General features: G+C 45.6%; 2 protein-coding genes across 2 annotated transcripts in view; both read left to right on the top strand.

Moving 5' to 3' along the window:
• The window catches only part of CSE1L (chromosome segregation 1 like), a 245,821-nt gene that overhangs the window by 178,805 nt on the left and 48,998 nt on the right, over positions 1-18,018 (top strand). The window lies entirely within an intron of this gene.
• LOC140064071 (uncharacterized) lies at positions 1,912-5,103 on the top strand. The gene is made up of 2 exons (XM_072110530.1): positions 1,912-4,428; positions 4,507-5,103. The coding sequence occupies exons 1-2, from the start codon at positions 1,933-1,935 to the stop codon at positions 4,801-4,803; spliced, it is 2,793 nt and encodes a 930-aa protein (XP_071966631.1). The 5' UTR covers positions 1,912-1,932; the 3' UTR covers positions 4,804-5,103.

Raw genomic sequence — 18,018 nt, forward strand, 5'->3', positions numbered from 1 at the left:
TCCTCCAAGTGGGGGGGGAGGGACGATTTTTTCTATTTTTTATACTTACCTGGGGTTACGCCAGCCTATTGCAGGCTGTAGTTCCCCTCCGGATCGGGACCGCGGCCGGATGCTTCCTCCCTGGTCCCGGCGGATCCGGCATCCGTCCTTCACCCGCGGCCGACTCGGGCTCACGCGAGGACGCTCTGCGCCTGGGGGAGGTTCCGTTCCCAGGCGTCCTTTGCTCTCCGTGACGACTTCCGGCCGCGACCGGAAGTGGGGCCGCAGCGTCACGAAAACCACCGGCAACAGCAGATTGCCACTTGCATGGGGGATGGGCTCCCCGATAAGGTATTTAAAACATCCGGTTGTCTGTTTCGGCGTCCGTTTGTGATTATACAGCGTGCTGTTGGTTGGTTGCCGTCCCAGACTTTGTTGTTATGGCTGATGAGGCAGACTTGGGCCTACTCCACCCTCCTGGTCACGTAAGTGGTGCTGTATGGCATGTTCTTATAGTATCTATGATACATAGTGAACCCCAAGTTAGTTACTTTCCTCACCTTTCCCCCTTAGGATAAGGATCAAGGGCCTAAGGGGAAAGGCAAAGAGGACAGACCCGAAAGGTCTGAGAAATCCAGCAAGTCCGACCGTACTATGAAGAGTAGGACCTCTGCTAGGAAATGTAATATGTGTGTCCAGGTTTTGCCGGAATCATACACAAAACCTATATGCAGGCCCTGTATTGATGAATTTATGCGGGGTGAAAAAGCATCATTTATGGATGAGCTAAAATCCTTTATTGAAGATAAGGTGGTAGCATCAGTGGCGTCAGCGACACAAAAAGATCCCCCTCCTAAAAAACCTAGACTGGCGGATATCTCTTCTTCTGATGAAGAAAACTATGACTCTGAGGGTCCGTCCTGTTCCCTAGTGGATACTGAGGAGCAAGATTCCCAGGACATTAGTCAAAAATTGGATTCCCGTCACCTGTTTCAGATAGAAGATCTGGATAACCTCTTGAAGGCGATCCGCGAGACACTTAACATTGAAGAGGAGGTTCCCTGTATGTCTAGGGAGGACGAATTGTTCGGGGGCTTAAGGGCTAAGAAACAACGCGTCTTTCCTGTTAACGAAACCTTGAAAGGGTTAATCACGGAAGAATGGAAGGACCCAGAAAGAAAGATCCTAACTTCCAAAAGCTTTAAGAGACGCCTTGTCTTTGATCAGGAGGTCTCCAGGGTTTGGGACTCAGTCCCGAAGGTAGACGTGCAGGTGACGAAGGTGGTCAAAAAAACAGACCTCCCCTTTGAGGATTCTGCACAACTCAGGGATCCCATGGACCGGAAGTCTGACGCCCTTCTTAAAAAAGCATGGGAGACGTCGATGTTTAGTTTAAAATCCAACATATCTGCTACATCCGTTGCCAGGACCCTCTACTTCTGGCTGAATGAATTGGAGTCACATATCAGAGAGGGTACTCCCAGAGCATCTCTACTGGACAGCATTCCACTCTTAAGATCTGCCACCGCGTTCTTGGCGGACGCCTCCGCCGAAGGTGTTCGCTTCGCTGCAAAAGAAGGGGCTTTAACAAATGCAGCAAGAAGAGCCTTATGGCTCAAACAGTGGGGCGGTGATATACGCTCGAAGTCCAAACTCTGCAGCATACCATTCACAGGTGATTTCGTCTTCGGTCCAGAGTTGGACGCCATCTTAGAAAAAGCCTCTGACAAGAAGAAGGGGTTTCCTGAAAACAGAGCATCTTCCAGGAAACCTTCCTTTCGCCCCTTCAAGAACCCTAAAGATTCCTTTCGTGGGAAAGGTAAACAGGGGCGCTGGAGCTACCCTAAGGGAGGCAGAGGTAGGGAGTTCCTGTTCTCTAATCCCCCAGACAACTCGGGGGGGAAGAAGCAGTGACGCCAGAGTGGGGGGGCGTCTCCTAGAATTCACCACTCAATGGACAGATATTACTTCAAACCCTTGGGTCTTGAATATTGTCAGGTCTGGTTACAGAATAGAATTCAGCACCTACCCCCCTTCAAGATTTATTTCTCCATCCCCCTCTACCTCTTCTTCTACCCATTCTCTTATTTGGCAGGAAGTTTCATCCCTCATCCATTCGGGAGTGGTGGTTCCAGTTCCTCAAGACCAAGAAAGGACGGGCTTCTATTCTCCACTGTTCCTGGTCAAAAAACCCAATGGATCGAATCGGCTGATCATAAATTTGAAATCCCTAAACAGCTTCATCACCTACAGGCGATTTCACATGGAATCGGTAAGATCCGCTACTCAGCTTATATATACCGACCACTATATGTGCACAATAGACCTTCGGGACGCCTACTACCACGTTCCAATTCACTACTCTTCTCAAAGATTCCTCAGATTTTCAGTCTTTTCTCCAGAGGGCTCTATCCTCCACTTTCAGTTTCGGGCTCTCCCCTTTGGTATTTCCTCAGCTCCGAGAGTTTTTACAAAAATCATGGCGGAGGTTGTTGCCTTCCTGAGGCTACAGAAGGTGTCTATCGTTCCATATTTAGACGACCTTCTGATTATAGGAAGAGACAGATCAGATCTTATTACCGCAAGAGATTTTACCATGAGGAAACTCTCAGATCTGGGGTGGTTAATCAACACCCAAAAGTCAGATCTGTCTCCCTCCACGCACAAAAAGTTTCTAGGAGTAATATTAAACTCTACTCTTATGATGTCCTTTCTCCCTCAGGAAAAAGCCGACGGTCTAAGACTTCAGATCCGCTCCTTCAGAAGAAAAACCTCCATCACAGTCCGAGGAGCTATGAAGATCCTGGGTCTTCTTACGGCCTGCCTTCCATCTGTCATCTGGAGCCAGAGCCATTGTCGTACTCTACAGAGTTGGATCCTCCGTTCTTGGAACCGGAGAACCTCGGGATTGGACAAAAAGATCACCATTCCATCCTCGGTAAAAAGAGATCTGCAATGGTGGTTGGAGGTAAAGCATCTGGAAAAAGGGGTTCCTTGGCACTGCCTTCCGTGTCTTACCATCACGACCGATGCAAGCAGCCTGGGCTGGGGAGCAGTCTTCCCCTCGCATTACGCCCAGGGATCCTGGACCCCTTCACTAGCCAAGAAACCATCAAATTATCGGGAACTACGAGCCGTCTGGGAAGCCTTAAGGACCAATCCTCTTCTTCTGAAGAATCAGCACGTCCACATACTGACAGACAACACCACGGTGGTATCTTACCTGAGGCGACAAGGAGGTACAAGGTCGGTAGCTCTCTCCTCCCTGACTCGCACCATCTTTTCCTGGGCAGAAGAGAACATACTCTCTCTTTCTGCAACCAATCTGAAAGGAGTCCTGAACACGGAGGCAGACTTCCTCAGCAGGAGAGTGGTCTCTCCCAACGAATAGTGTTTAAATCAGGAAATTTTCTGCCAGTTGACAGATCTTTGGGGCACTCCGCGAATCGACCTTTTCGCCACAAGAGAGAACTCATTGTGTCATCTATACTTCTCTCTGGAGGCAAGGGAGCCGAAGGATCGACTAGACGCTTTCAGTCACCCATGGATCGAACCTCTCTCCTACGCCTTTCCCCCTATTCCCTTGGTCGCAAGGGTCCTCAGGAAGATCCTTACGGACCAGGCAAGGGTAATACTCATCTGCCCGAACTGGCCAAAAAAGGGTTGGTACCCTCTGCTGACATCCCTGGCCATCCAGCAACCAGTGATACTGCCTCCAAGGAAGGACCTTCTGCACCAGGGTCCTATTCTGCATCCAGACCCAGAGAAGCTTCAGTTAGCAGCCTGGATCCTGAGTCCGACTTCTTAAGATCGCAGGGTCTTTCCAGAGCGGTGGTATCCACACTTAAGGCAAGTAGGAAAAAAGTTACTTTTGCCATTTATCACAAAATTTGGAAGAGATTTGTGACTTTTTATGGGGACAATCCCCCATCTCAACCTAACCCAAATATTTTCCAGATCCTGGACTTTCTGCAGAAAGGATTGGAGTTGGGCCTATCCACTAGCACTCTGAAGGTGCAGGTCTCGGCCCTGGGCGCATTTTTCGATTTTCCCCTTGCAGACCACAGGTGGGTCAAAAGATTCATTGTAGCCTCCTCCAGAATCAGACCGCAAGTCCTTAGGAAGACCCCTACGTGGGATCTCACCTTAGTTTTAGATGCACTTTCCAGACCTCCATTTGAACCTCTGGATAGTACCAACATTAAAAACTTAACGCTAAAGACTACCCTTCTGATTGCTGTTACTACAGCCAAGAGATTGGGGGAACTTCAGGCTATTTCCATCAGAGAACCCTATATGCGCATTCTTCCTGACCGTATTATTCTTACCTTAGATCCTGGCTTCATTCCCAAGGTGGTATCCAAATTCCACAGGGACCAGGAGATTACCCTTCCGTCCTTCTGCGAGGATCCTTCTTCTAATGAGGAAGCCTCGTGGCATCTTCTGGATGTAAGACGTGTTGTGTTAGCTTATTTGCAGGCTACAGAACCCTGGCGCAGGGATCATAACTTGTTCATTCAATTCCAGGGGAAAAATAAGGGGAAAAAAGCCTCCAAAACGTCGATAGCAAGATGGCTGAAGTTGGCTATTTCCACCTGCTACACGCTACAAGGGAAAGAGGTTCCTACCAATCTAAGGGCTCATTCCACCAGGGCTATGTCAGCCTCCTGGGCTGAGAGAAGAGGCGCATCACTTGAGCAGATCTGCAAGGCAGCCACCTGGGCCTCACCTTCGACCTTCATAAAACATTATCGCCTGGACCTACCGGGGTCTCAGGACCTCTCCTTTGGAAGGAAGGTTCTACAAGCAGTCATCCCACCCTAGAGTTTCTACTTATTTGGTAGATCTCCAAGTGGGCCGTCATGGAGGACGTTTTGGAAATGGTGAATTAGTACTCACCGGTAATTCGGTTTCCATCTAGTCCTCCATGACGGCCTATATATTTTCCCTCCCTATGTTTTGCTATACTGTAAATGTATGTGAATATTTAACATACAAATAAAATTTTTCTTTTACCTTCCTCCGGTGTAGTTATTTGGTAGACACTGGCGGGAGGATGCGGGGGGGAGGCTTTTAACCTCTCTGCTTCCTGTCCCTACAGAGGTCAAGGGGCATCCTCCAAGTGGGCCGTCATGGAGGACTAGATGGAAACCGAATTACCGGTGAGTACTAATTCACCATTTATGTATTGCCGTCTTCCAAGTGGCATAACATTGTTACTTTTTGGGCTACGGAGCTGGTTGATGGCGTGTTTTTTGCGGGACATGTTGTACTTTGCACCAGTATCATGTCTGAGTACATATGGTTTTTTGATCGCGTTTTATAGCATTTTTTGTGGGATTGAAAAGCTAAAAATCATAATTTTTGGAGGGTTTATATCAGTTTTTTTTACGGCGTTTATTGTGGGGGTTCAATAATGATTTACTTTTATTCTACGGGTTGTTACGGACGCGGTGATACTATATATGTGGAGTTTGTGTTATGATTTAGATTTTTTTTTTTAGTTATATGTCTCTTTATATGTTTTGGGGGTTTGGGGCATTTTTAGTGATTTATGACTTAATTTTTTTATTGAATAACTTTTTTTTTTTACTTTTTCACTTTTATACCATGGGATATGAACAAGCAATCATCTGATTGCTTGTTCATGATAATATTCTGCAATACTGATGTATTGCAGAGTATTATCAGTTATCACTTGCATAGGCTGGCACTGTGCCAGTAAGATGACGTCACAGACGCCATCTTACCGGCAATTCTTGCAAGTAACTCTGGGGTCCAGATCGCACCCCAGAGTTGCTATAGCAACGATCGGCGCCCCCCGAAAACGGTTCGGGGGGGGGCGATCGTGGGGGAAAGACCCCCCAGATGCATGTTAGATGCCGCGGTCGCGCTGACCGCGGCATTTAACGGGTTAAGCACCCGCGATCGGAGTCAACTCCGATCGCGGGTGTTACACTGGGGTGCCGGCTATTAGTTACAGCCGGCACCCCGTGTTTCCCAATGCCGGTTCGGCTCTGATCCAGAGCCGAGCCGGCATAAGCGCCGTGGCGGATATATCCGCCACTGAGCGCTAAGTCACTGCGCTCCGTGGCGGATATATCCGCCACGGAGCGTGAAGGCGTTAATAGTGAACTTATGTAGCAACAGTAAAAAAACAGAAATTTAAAATACCACAGCACATACGCACAGATATACAGCATATATACACCCGCATCCAGTATATACAGCACATACCCATAGATATACAGCGTATATACACCCGCATCCAGTATATACAGCACATACCCACAGATATACAGCATATATACACCCGCATCCAGTATATACAGCACATACCCACAGATATACAGCATATATACACCCGCATCCAGTATATACAGCACATACCCACAGATATACAGCATATATACACCCGCATCCAGTATATACAGCACATACCCACAGATATACAGCATATATAGCATACATACACACATATACATGGATTTACATATGTAGCAGTCATACTTTCCCCAGCTGGAGGTCGCTCTGTCGGGACGTGGTTGCAGGTGAAGTGGACCGTGTAGGAGAGGGTGGTCAGGCCGGACGTGAGGCGCTCGGCCAGGTCAGACAGAAGGCGCGCAGGCCATGCTCGGCCGCAGGTGAAGCGGGCGGCCGGGGAGCGCAGGGCGGGGCGGCCACAGGTGAGGTGGGTAGGGCAGGGCAGAGCTGCTAAGGACCTTCAGCAGCACTCGTCCCACTACCTCTCCGCCCACCACCGCCCACCACCCTTCGGTGGGAGCAGAGAGACCCTCCCCTCTGTGCAACTGTATTTCAAAACCGCTCTTCAGAATGACTGCAATCAGCCGCATAAGAGTCAGGAGACATAACTACTGCCTATTATTTTGATTACTTATGTATAGCAGTTTATTTCCTTTACTCCCCAAAGTTGTTATAAATCCCAAAAGCTATTTGAAGGCGGAAAAAAAATCGGAGTTGTGCTGTAAGGACTTTGCCCCTTTGCATGAGTAAATTGCCTACATGGAACATATTTTGGAGGACAATAAAACTTTTACACTCCTTTTAGCTTTAACCTGTAGCAGCTCCAAGACTTGGTATTAGGGCATGAAGATTGGCAAATAGCATTCCATGCTGTAATAGTAGGTAGTGGACACACTACTTATATCTGATTATCACCATGTCGGCTAACATGGTGATATCATGATAAAACTGGGCTGAGGTAAGCACGAGAACCTCCTGCTCCCGTCAGCCCACCAAGCAGAGTAGTCCAGTCAAGGTGATCACTGTGATTGGTCATTCATAACTGCATATAATATACAGTAAAAGTTTTAATTTTAGGTGAATTCCTGCTGGTATACCATTTTACTTGGGTATCACTGGAGAGAGGAGCACATTGCTACTTAGTCACATTTGACTACTTTAACACCACTACTACTCCCATCATCCTATCTCATCAGCTTCTGATACTCTACTGCATCCTTTGTGTTCCAGGTGTGATTACCTTGCCTCATCACACTTGTCATCTTTTAGCAGTAGTGTGTTGTGTAATTGGTGAGTTACCGCAATGGCTTCAAATTTTTGAAATAATTTAGTTCCTCTTCGGGACGCCACGTTTCTCCAATAGGCTCTCCAATAGCTTTTGGCTCTCCCGATGACCTTGTTGAGCAGATTTTTTTTTCTCTGTTTTAAAGGGGTTGTCCACTTTCAGTAAATAGATATTGTTTGTGTAAGGAAAAGTTATACAATTCTGCAATATACTTTGTGTGAATTCCTCACCATTTTCTAGATCTCTACTTGCTGTCATTCTATAGAAAGCTTCTCTATTTACTTACACTGGATATAATCTGTCCATGTGATTTGTCATGCATGTGCACAAGCCGTTATTATCACAGAGGGTAATAGGAGTTGTGTGATAAGTGCCTGTGCACCTGCATGTCCATCAGATCACCATGGACAGATTTCTATCTACTGGAAGTAAAAATAGAAGCTTTCTATTGAAGTACAGCAAGCAGAAATCTAGAAAACCACGAGGAATTGATAAAGTATATTGAAAATTTGTATAACTTTTCATTACACTAAAATCAATTGTTTACTGAAAGTGGCCAACCCCTTTAAACCTCCTCCCCAACAGACAACCGTGTAGAAAGTTAGAGAGTTGTGATGTTTATTCTGTAGCTCACCGATACTATCAGTGAAAATTTCACAGGCAATGGCTCTTGTCGTATACATCTCCCCATAGCTGCAGACAGACAAGTGTGAACTCCCATGGTAGATAGTAAGGACGTTATACCTACTATTAGTAGCTCAATGTTACACAACAGTGCTGTTGTTTGATATTGTAGTGGTTGGGGTGGCTCCATTTGTTAATATATAGCATAACACCGCCGCCTTTCATTTTTCCTGTTGCCTTCCTATGTGTCAGCTCTGACCATTTGGAGCCTGGAAGGTTAATAATTTACATAATGTATTTATGCTAATGACAGTATTGGTAACACTCACTCTGTCCCTGGTGCTCCAGTGAGATGGGGAGGGGAAGGAGTCTGGGTGTGGGGTTACTCCAAGGGAAGAGCTGGCTAGTGATGCTGGGAGTACTAACAGTGAAGTGTAGTGTTGACCTTTTAGGAGTGCAGACACCAGTTATGGTGTCTATGTTCCTATGGAGGCAGGGCTGTGACTAGTCGTTGTCAGGACCGGTGCACTAGAGCTGCAGCATGTGGTGAGAAGTTTGGGGTATCAGACCTGCTGGTGATGCCAGTGATGAGCCCGGACTGCAGAGATGCTTGGATGCCAATATTGGCAGCTGTATGGGGCAGCTGTTCAGATGGTGTGGGGGGTTGTCTGCTTAAGATGAAGTAGTCTGCTTAAGTAGCGGCTCTGCTGGCTGGCTCTGCTAATGGTTATTGGCTGGAGTAGATGTCCTCGGATGTCCAGTAATAGCTATGAGTGAGCCTGGTGTTGACTAAGGGTGCGCAGAGCTTGATTGACGAGATAACGAAATAACTGACGAGGGGGTAGACAGGTCTGAAATGGCTACTGGGCGTGTGAAGTAGGCTTTTGCCCCCTGCAGCAGTTTGAGGCTACTACATGCCCCCAGTACCTCCAGAAATTAATTGACATAATCTTCAACCAAAGTTTATCTCTGCGGTAGCCACATAACAGAATTGGAAAAAAACTATGTAAGTGTTTTCCCAATGGTAGATTTCCTTTTAAAGTGTTAATAAGTTATTACCACAGGAAGAGATACTGTTAAGATTTAAATTAATAATGGGCTGTGTCCTAAGATGCTGCAATACAATGGTTTACTCTTTTCATTTATGGTCCAGTTTCATATTGCTTGTCTCATCAACCACAGTAGAATTATGTCCTTCTGTACATAAATGTGTTTTCTACACCGTCAGAACAGGTCAGTTTAAACAGGTCAGTGCGTATAAGTACCTGGGTGTCCAAATTGACAGGCTGGACTGGGCAAAAAACTGTGACGACAGTCAAAAACTGCTTCGATATCCTACTCTCAAAAAAACTTAAGTCCTTCAACGTTTGCAATAAAATGTCTGAGCATGTTCAAGGAGTCCTCAATCTCTGTCACCTGTTCGGGGGGCAGTATCAAACTAAGGGACAAGAGACAATTGGCTTACCAGTTTTGAGGATGCTCCAATAAATTTGCCACTATCACAAGTAATCACACCCACTGCTCTCATTCAGAGCGAATCAACTGAGCGCTTTCAGTGAATGATACTGCCAAATAAACTACCGTACCGAGAGATTTTGGAACTCCTTTGTCCCAATAGCAATTGAAAGGCAAAACAAATTGGCTCCAACAGGACCAGATCTGCCTCTTGCCACCATTAGACCGTGCTGAGGATGACCTCTATCTCCTCCCCCCCCTCCCCCACACCCATCTTGTCACCATTGATTTTATGCTCATTTTCTGTCATTTTATATGTAATCCATGCTTGGACAGTTTGTGTACAGCACAATTTCCTTAACCCCTTAGCGCTCCGCGCCGTAGCTGTACTGCGCAGTTTCCGACGATTAGCGCTCAGCGCAGTACAGCTACTGCGCGAGCGCATACTATTTTAGAATTGTCACCACGTCGCGAGACGTGGTGACAGCGGGCTGAGATTTGGGTGACAGAGGCAGGAGGAGTTCCTGTCTCTGTCACCCGACCAATCAAATCGGTCCCGCCCGCCGATCGCCGTGATTGGCCAGTCAAACCTGACTGGCCAATTACGGCGATTTTAGGCTAAAAAACGTGGTTTTAGCCCTTTCCTCTTCCTCCAGCGGCACCATTTTGGTTTGGTATCGCTGGAGAGAGGAGAGAGCGTTACTGTGTGCACCAAAATACACTTTTACACTAAAAATAGTGTTCTGATCCTTATCTGATCCCTATTGTTACCTACAAATTCCCATCCCTATCTGTTTTTTCCTGTGTCCTGTGTGTTCCCTGTGTGATCGCCTTGTGTGATCCCACGTGTCTTCCGTTTTTCCCTGTCTGTCCCTTCTGAACCCAAACGCACTTTTCAGTGCGCTGTGTTAGCGTTGTTCTGCACTGGACGCACTTTTCAGTGCGCCGTGTGAATAGCGCTGCACAGAATCTTTTAGCAGTCTTAGCGGTAGTTAGTTTGTCTTAGGGCAAGCTAGGTGCATTTGTAGCGCCTTTTTGCGCGGTGCACATAGGTTTTTTTAGCGCCGTAGGTGTACCCGTAGCTACTTTTTGTGTGTGCCATCTGTGCGGCTGGTCCGTGTGGTTTGGTGTGCATTATCTTTTTTTTTGTGTGCTATCTGTGCGGCTTGTCCGTGTAGTTTAGTGCGCATTATTTTTTTTGTGTGCTATCTGTGCGGCTTGTCCGTGTAGTTTAGTGCGCATTATTTTTTGTGTGTGCCATCTGTGCGGCTTGTCCGTGTAGTTTGGTGTGCATTACCTTTTTTTTTTGTGTGTGCTATCTGTGCGGCTTGTCCGTGTAGTTTAGTGCACATTATTTTTTTTTTGTGTGCTATCTGTGCGGCTTGTCCGTGTAGTTTAGTGCGCATTATTTTTTTTGTGAGCTATCTGTGCGGCTTGTCCGTGTAGTTTAGTGCGCATTATTTTTTGTGTGCCATCTGTGCGGCTGGTCCGTGTGGTTTGGTGTGCATTATCTTTTTTTTGTGTGTGCTATCTGTGCGGCTTGTCCGTGTAGTTTAGTGCACATAATTTTTTTTGTGTGCTATCTGTGCGGCTTGTCCGTGTAGTTTAGTGCACATTATTTTTTTTGTGTGCTATCTGTGCGGCTTGTCCGTGTAGTTTAGTGCGCATTATTTTTTCTGTGCGGCTTGTCCGTGTAGTTTAGTGCACATTATTTTTGTGTGCCATCTGTGCGGCTTGTCCGTGTAGTTTAGTGCACATTATTTTTTGTGTGCATTATCTTTTTTTTTTTTGTGTGCTATCTGTGCGGCTTGTCCGTGTAGTTTAGTGCACATTATTTTTTGTGTGTGCCATCTGTGCGGCTTGTCCGTGTAGTTTGGTGCGCATTATCTTTTTTTTTTTGTGTGCTATCTGTGCGGCTTGTCCGTGTAGTTTAGTGCACATTATTTTTTGTGTGTGCTATCTGTGCGGCTTGTCCGTGTAGTTTGGTGTGCATTATATTTTTTTTTTTGTGTGCCTGCTAGACGGTTTATCCGTGTAGTTTGGTGCACATTATCTAATTTTTCTAGTTCTATATTTTTTTTGTGTGCAATGTCTCAGAAGACGTACACCGTGTTGGAGGCATATAACATGCTTGCCGCTGACACCGAGTCAGCTAGTGGGGATGATGGTCCCTTTTACTTATCATCATCCTCCTGCTCATCTGCCAGTGACCTGGAAGGACCCCCAAGAAGGCGCCGTAGGGTTCCAGGGACTTCTGCAGGAGAAGTGCCTGGGACTTCTGCAGGAGAAGTGCCTGGGACTTCTGCAGGAGAAGTGCCTGGGACTTCTGCAGGAGAAGTGCCTGGGACTTCTGCAGGAGAAGTGCCTGGGACTTCTGCAGGAGAAGTGCCTGGGACTTCTGCAGGAGAAGTGCCTGGGACTTCTGCAGGAGAAGTGCCTGGGACTTCTGCAGGAGAAGTGCCTGGGACTTCTGCAGGAGAAGTGCCTGGGACTTCTGCAGGAGAAGTGCCTGGGACTTCTGCAGGAGAAGTGCCTGGGACTTCTGCAGGAGAAGTGCCTGGGACTTCTGCAGGAGAAGTGCCTGGGACTTCTGCAGGAGAAGTGCCTGGGACTTCTGCAGGAGAAGCGTCTGGGGCTTCCACTGACCCCACATGGGTAGCCCCAGATAATTATACCCCTCAGGTCCCTGACTTTACGGGCCATCCTGGAATTAACTTTGACACGACAGGGCTCAGAGCTGTGGACTTTTTTAAGTTTTTTTTTGATGAGGAGCTGCTGAATATTATTATATTTCAGACAAATCTCTACGCTGCACAACATATTGCCCAAAACCCCACATCCTTTTATGCACAACCCTACAGGTGGACCCCTGTCACTGCAGCAGAGATGCACAAGTATTGGGGCATAATACTCCTCATGGGGATAGTAAAGAAGCCTTCAATCAGGGACTACTGGAGCACAGACATACTGTACCACACCCCCATGTTCCGCATGGCAATGAGCAGGATGCGCTTTGAAGCCATCCATAAGTTTTTGCACTACACTGACAACACACAGTGCCCACCCAGAGGTGACCCCAGTTATGATCGGTTATTTAAGGTCAGGCCCATATTAGATCATTTTAGTGCCAAGTTTGCCCAGGCATATACCCCCGCCAAACATGTGAGCATAGACGAGTCCCTGGTACAATTCAAAGGGAGACTTCACTTCCGCCAGTACCTGCCCAATAAGAGGGCAAGGTATGGTGTGAAGATGTATAAGCTGTGCGAAAGTTCATCAGGGTACACATACAAGTTCAGGGTATATGAAGGGAAGGACTCCACTATAGTGCCCCCAGAATGCCCCCCCTTCCTGGGTGTTACAGGGAAGATAGTGTGGGATTTAGTGCACCCACTGCTGGACCAGGGCTACCACCTCTACCTGGACAATTTCTACACGAGCACCACCCTGTTCAAGTGCCTCACTTCCAGAAATACTGCGGCATGCGGCACTGTACGCAGAAATCAGAGAGGTCTCCCTAAGTCGCTGCTTGGGCAAAAACTTAAAAGGCACGAAAGCAGGGCACTATGCAGCGACTCTGTATTGTGTGTTAAGTACAAGGACAAGAGAGAGGTCCTTGTATTAACCACAATACATGAGCACACCACCACCCCTGTCCCAGTACGAGGTGCCAGTACAGAAACCCCCAAGCCAGACTGTATTTTAGATTACAATAAATACATGGGAGGGGTGGACTTGTCTGACCAGGTGCTTCAGCCGTACAATGCCATGCGGAAGTCGAGGGTGTGGTACAAGAAGCTGGCCGTGCACATCATGCAGATGGCATTGTATAATGCTTATGTGCTGCATAGATATGCCGGCCAGAGGGGAACTTTCCTGGAATTTCAAGAGGTGGTAATAAAGTACTTTCTTTTTGGAGACCAGGAAGGGGGGAGTGCTAGCACATCTGGAAGTGAGGCCCCATCACGTATTGTACCAGGGCAGCACTTTCCAGGAGTAGTTCCCCAAACAGCCAGCAAGGGAAGGTCACAAAAGAGGTGCAGGGTGTGCTCCAAAAATGGCATTAGGAAGGACACCATTCATCACTGTGAGACATGCCCAGAAAAACCAGGGTTATGTATGAAAGATTGCTTCCGAATTTATCATACATCCCTGGATTTTTAGAGTACCCTGTTGTTACCTTGACGCACAGCTTATACATCATGCCGCATGCCGCACCTTCCCTTCTAAGCCCTTCCATGTGCCCAGCCTGTAGATTACTGCCCCGTATGCTTTACCCGGGAAAACATGCATCATGATTTTTAGGGTGTTTGTCTCCCATGGCAGCAGCTGGGCAAAAAATGACATAATGGATATTTTTTACTATGCACTATCCATTATGCACTTTTTCAGGGGTCCACCTGTGGGGTTAAAATGCTAACTATACCCCTAGATTAATTCATGGAGGGGTGTAGTTTCCAAAATAGGGTCAGTTCTTAGGGGTTTCTACTGTACTGGCCCCTATTGGCATCTACAAATCTTTCATGATGCCAAAAAGAAAAAAAAAATGTACAATGTCTGTGCTCCAACATGTTATTCCCTTTTGAGCCCTGCCGTGTCTCCATTCTACAGATTATTGCCTCCTATGGGGTATTGCCCTAACCGGGGTAACCCGCAGAATGATCTTTGATGTGTTTTTCCCCAGTGGCATGAGTTGGGCAAAATACTTTTGTCACTTCAATGGCATATTTGATAAATTGCAATAGAATTGTTTCTCTGCACTACTCACTTTGTATTACATTTGAGCCAGCACCTTAGGGGTTAAAATGCTCATACAAGCCTACATACATTCTTTGAGGGGTGCCCTTTCCAAAATGGGTTCACTACTTGGGGGTTTCTATTGTACTGGTACCTCGGGGGTACCCCCCATTACCAATCTAGTGAAAATGAAGCTTGAAAACCTAAATTGTGCTTCTTTCTTCCTGACCCCTGCCGTGTGCCCAGCCTGTAAATTATTGGCACATGTGTGGTATTGCCATACTCGGGACAACCCGCAGAATGATTTTTGGGGTGTTTGTCTAAAGTGGCATGGGTTGGGCACAGTACATGAGGCACTAAAATGACATTTTTGAGATAAAAACACAATTTTTACTCTGCACCATTTACTTTGCACTCAATTTTGGCCAGCGTGTTGGGGGTTAAAATGCTCATACAAGCCTACATACATTCTTTGAGGGGTGCCCTTTCCAAAATAGGTTCACTACTTGGGGGTTTCTATTGTACTGGTACCTCGGGGGTACCCCCCATTACCAATCTAGTGAAAACGAAGCTTGAAAACCTAAATTGTGCTTCTTTCTTCCTGACCCCTGCCGTGTGCCCAGTCTGTAAATTATTGGTACATGTGTGGTATTGCTGTACTCGGGACAACCCACAGAATGATTTTTGGGGTGTTTGTCTAAAGTGGCATGGGTTGGGCACAATATATGACGCACTAAAATGACATTTTTGAGATAAAAACGCAATTTTTACTCTGCACCATTTACTTTGCATTTAATTTTGACCAGCGTGTCGGGGGTTAAAATGCTCACCACAACCACCGATAAATTCTTTGAGGGGTCTAGTTTCCGTAATGGTATCATTTATTGGGGGTTTCTATTGCACTGGCACCTCACGGGCCCTGCCAACATGACATGGCACTCCAAATCCAAACATGTGAAAACGGAGCTGTAAAATCAAAATTTCACTCCTTCCGTTCTCATCCCTTCTGTGTGCCCAGTCTGTAAATTATTGGCAGATGTGTGGTATTGCTGTACTCAGGACAACCCGCAGAATGATTTTTGGGGTGTTTGTCTAAAGTGGCATGGGTTGGGCACAGTATATGAGGCACTAAAATGACATTTTTGAGATAAAAACGCAATTTTTACTCTGCACCATTTACTTTGCATTTAATTTTGACCAGCGTGTCGGGGGTTAAAATGCTCACCACAACCACCGATAAATTCTTTGAGGGGTCTAGTTTCCATAATGGTATCATTTATTGGGGGTTTCTATTGCACTGGCACCTCACGGGCCCTGCCAACATGACATGGCACTCCAAATCCAAACATGTGAAAACGGAGCTGTAAAATCAAAATTTCACTCCTTCCGTTCTCATCCCTTCTGTGTGCCCAGTCTGTAAATTACTGGCACATGTGTGGTATTGCCGTACTCGGGACAACCCACAGAATGATTTTTGGGGTGTTTGTCTAAAGTGGCATGGGTTGGGCACAGTATATGAGGCACTAAAATGACATTTTTGAGATAAAAACGCAATTTTTACTCTGCACCATTTACTTTGCATTTCATTTTGACCAGCGTGTCGGGGGTTAAAATGCTCACCACAACCACCGATAAATTCTTTGAGGGGTCTAGTTTCCGTAATGGTATCATTTATTGGGGGTTTCTATTGCACTGGCACCTCACGGGCCCTGCCAACATGACATGGCACTCCAAATCCAAACATGTGAAAACGGAGCTGTAAAATCAAAATTTCACTCCTTCCGTTCTCATCCCTTCTGTGTGCCCAGTCTGTAAATTATTGGCACATGTGTGGTATTGCTGTACTCAGGACAACCCGCAGAATGATTTTTGGGGTGTTTGTCTAAAGTGGCATGGGTTGGGCACAGTATATGAGGCACTAAAATGACATTTTTGAGATAAAAACGCAATTTTTACTCTGCACCATTTACTTTGCATTTAATTTTGACCAGCGTGTCGGGGGTTAAAATGCTCACCACAGCCACCGATAAATTCTTTGAGGGGTCTAGTTTCCGTAATGGTATAATTTATTTGGGGTTTCTATTGCACTGGCACCTCACGGGCCCTGCCAACATGACATGGCACTCCAAATCCAAACATGTGAAAACGGAGCTGTAAAATCAAAATTTCACTCCTTCCGTTCTCATCCCTTCTGTGTGCCCAGTCTGTAAATTATTGGCACATGTGTGGTATTGCTGTACTCAGGACAACCCGCAGAATGATTTTTGGGGTGTTTGTCTAAAGTGGCATGGGTTGGGCACAGTATATGAGGCACTAAAATGACATTTTTGAGATAAAAACACAATTTTTACTCTGCACCATTTACTTTGCATTCAATTTTGACCAGCGTGTCGGGGGTTAAAATGCTCACCACAACCACCGATAAATTCTTTGAGGGGTCTAGTTTCTGAAATGGTGACATTTTGGGGGGTTTTCTATTGTACTTTTACTTCAGGGGCTCTTCAATTACACTGTGGCACCACAAAATATTTGCTGCCAAATTGGCCTTCCGATTTCCCAGTATCGCTAACTCTGTTCTGGACATCGCTGTGCGGGGAAACAGCAGCTGACATCCACATGTCTGGTATTGCCGTACTCGGAAGAAGCAGGGCAAGAAATTAGGAATATATATTTACCGCAAATTCCTTCTGAATGTATCCGTTTTAGGGCTAAATTGGAAAGATTGAAATCAAAAATTGAAATTTCAAAATTTCCACTCCATTTTCATATGCTTCCGGAAAAATAATTAAAGGGTTAACAGACTTCTTAAATGCTGATTTGAATAGGTTGAGATGTTAGGTTCATAAAATGGTGTTACTTGTGGGGGTATATAGTACATAAGTCTTTATAGGGCACTTCCAAACTGAATTGATCACCAAAAAGTTCGCATTTTTCAAATTTCAAGAAAATCTGAGAAGTTGCTACTAAAACTTCAAACCTTCTCACATCCATAAAAATAATGGAAACGTAAAACAAATTATGGATATAAAAAGAAGACCAATGGCAAAAGGTTTCTATCAAAAAAAATTTGTGGTATCACTTTTTGTCTAAAAATTATAACATTTGAAACTTTGAAAATAGTCATTTTTTTCAAATTTTTCCTAAATTTTTGAATTTTTACCCCCCAAAAAAGGAACGGATCACCGAAATGACACTACTAACATAAACTACAATGTCTCACGAGAAAACAATCTCAAAATCACAGAGATATCTTAAAGCGTTGAAAAGTTATTACCACAGGAAGAGACACTGGTCAAATTTCCAAAAAAAGTTGCGAGCCTTAACCTGCAAACAGGCTGCGTCCTTAAGGGGTTAAAGGGATCAAAAAAGTTGTATTGTATTTTACAGATGCCGTTATACCATGCCTCATGAAAAGACCTTATGAAGCCTGGAAAGCTTCCAATTCTCACCATCCGTTTTAGTTAGCTAGTTGATCCTTTTTTTTTTTTTTTTTGATAATTTTTTTTCTTTCTAACTTCTGACTAGCACAGTACAAAAATGTTATATGAAAGTAAGGATGCTATACTGAGGCACTTTAGACCACATACCATCATGAAACTTTATTATTCATAATTGCAGTATTTCAGAAGCTGTCTCAGAAGGAGTTGTAAAAGCATAAGTGTTTAACCATGTTA

Source organism: Engystomops pustulosus, chromosome 6 (genome assembly GCF_040894005.1).
Source record: "Engystomops pustulosus chromosome 6, aEngPut4.maternal, whole genome shotgun sequence".
In the NCBI taxonomy this organism is placed as follows: Eukaryota; Metazoa; Chordata; class Amphibia; order Anura; family Leptodactylidae; genus Engystomops; species Engystomops pustulosus.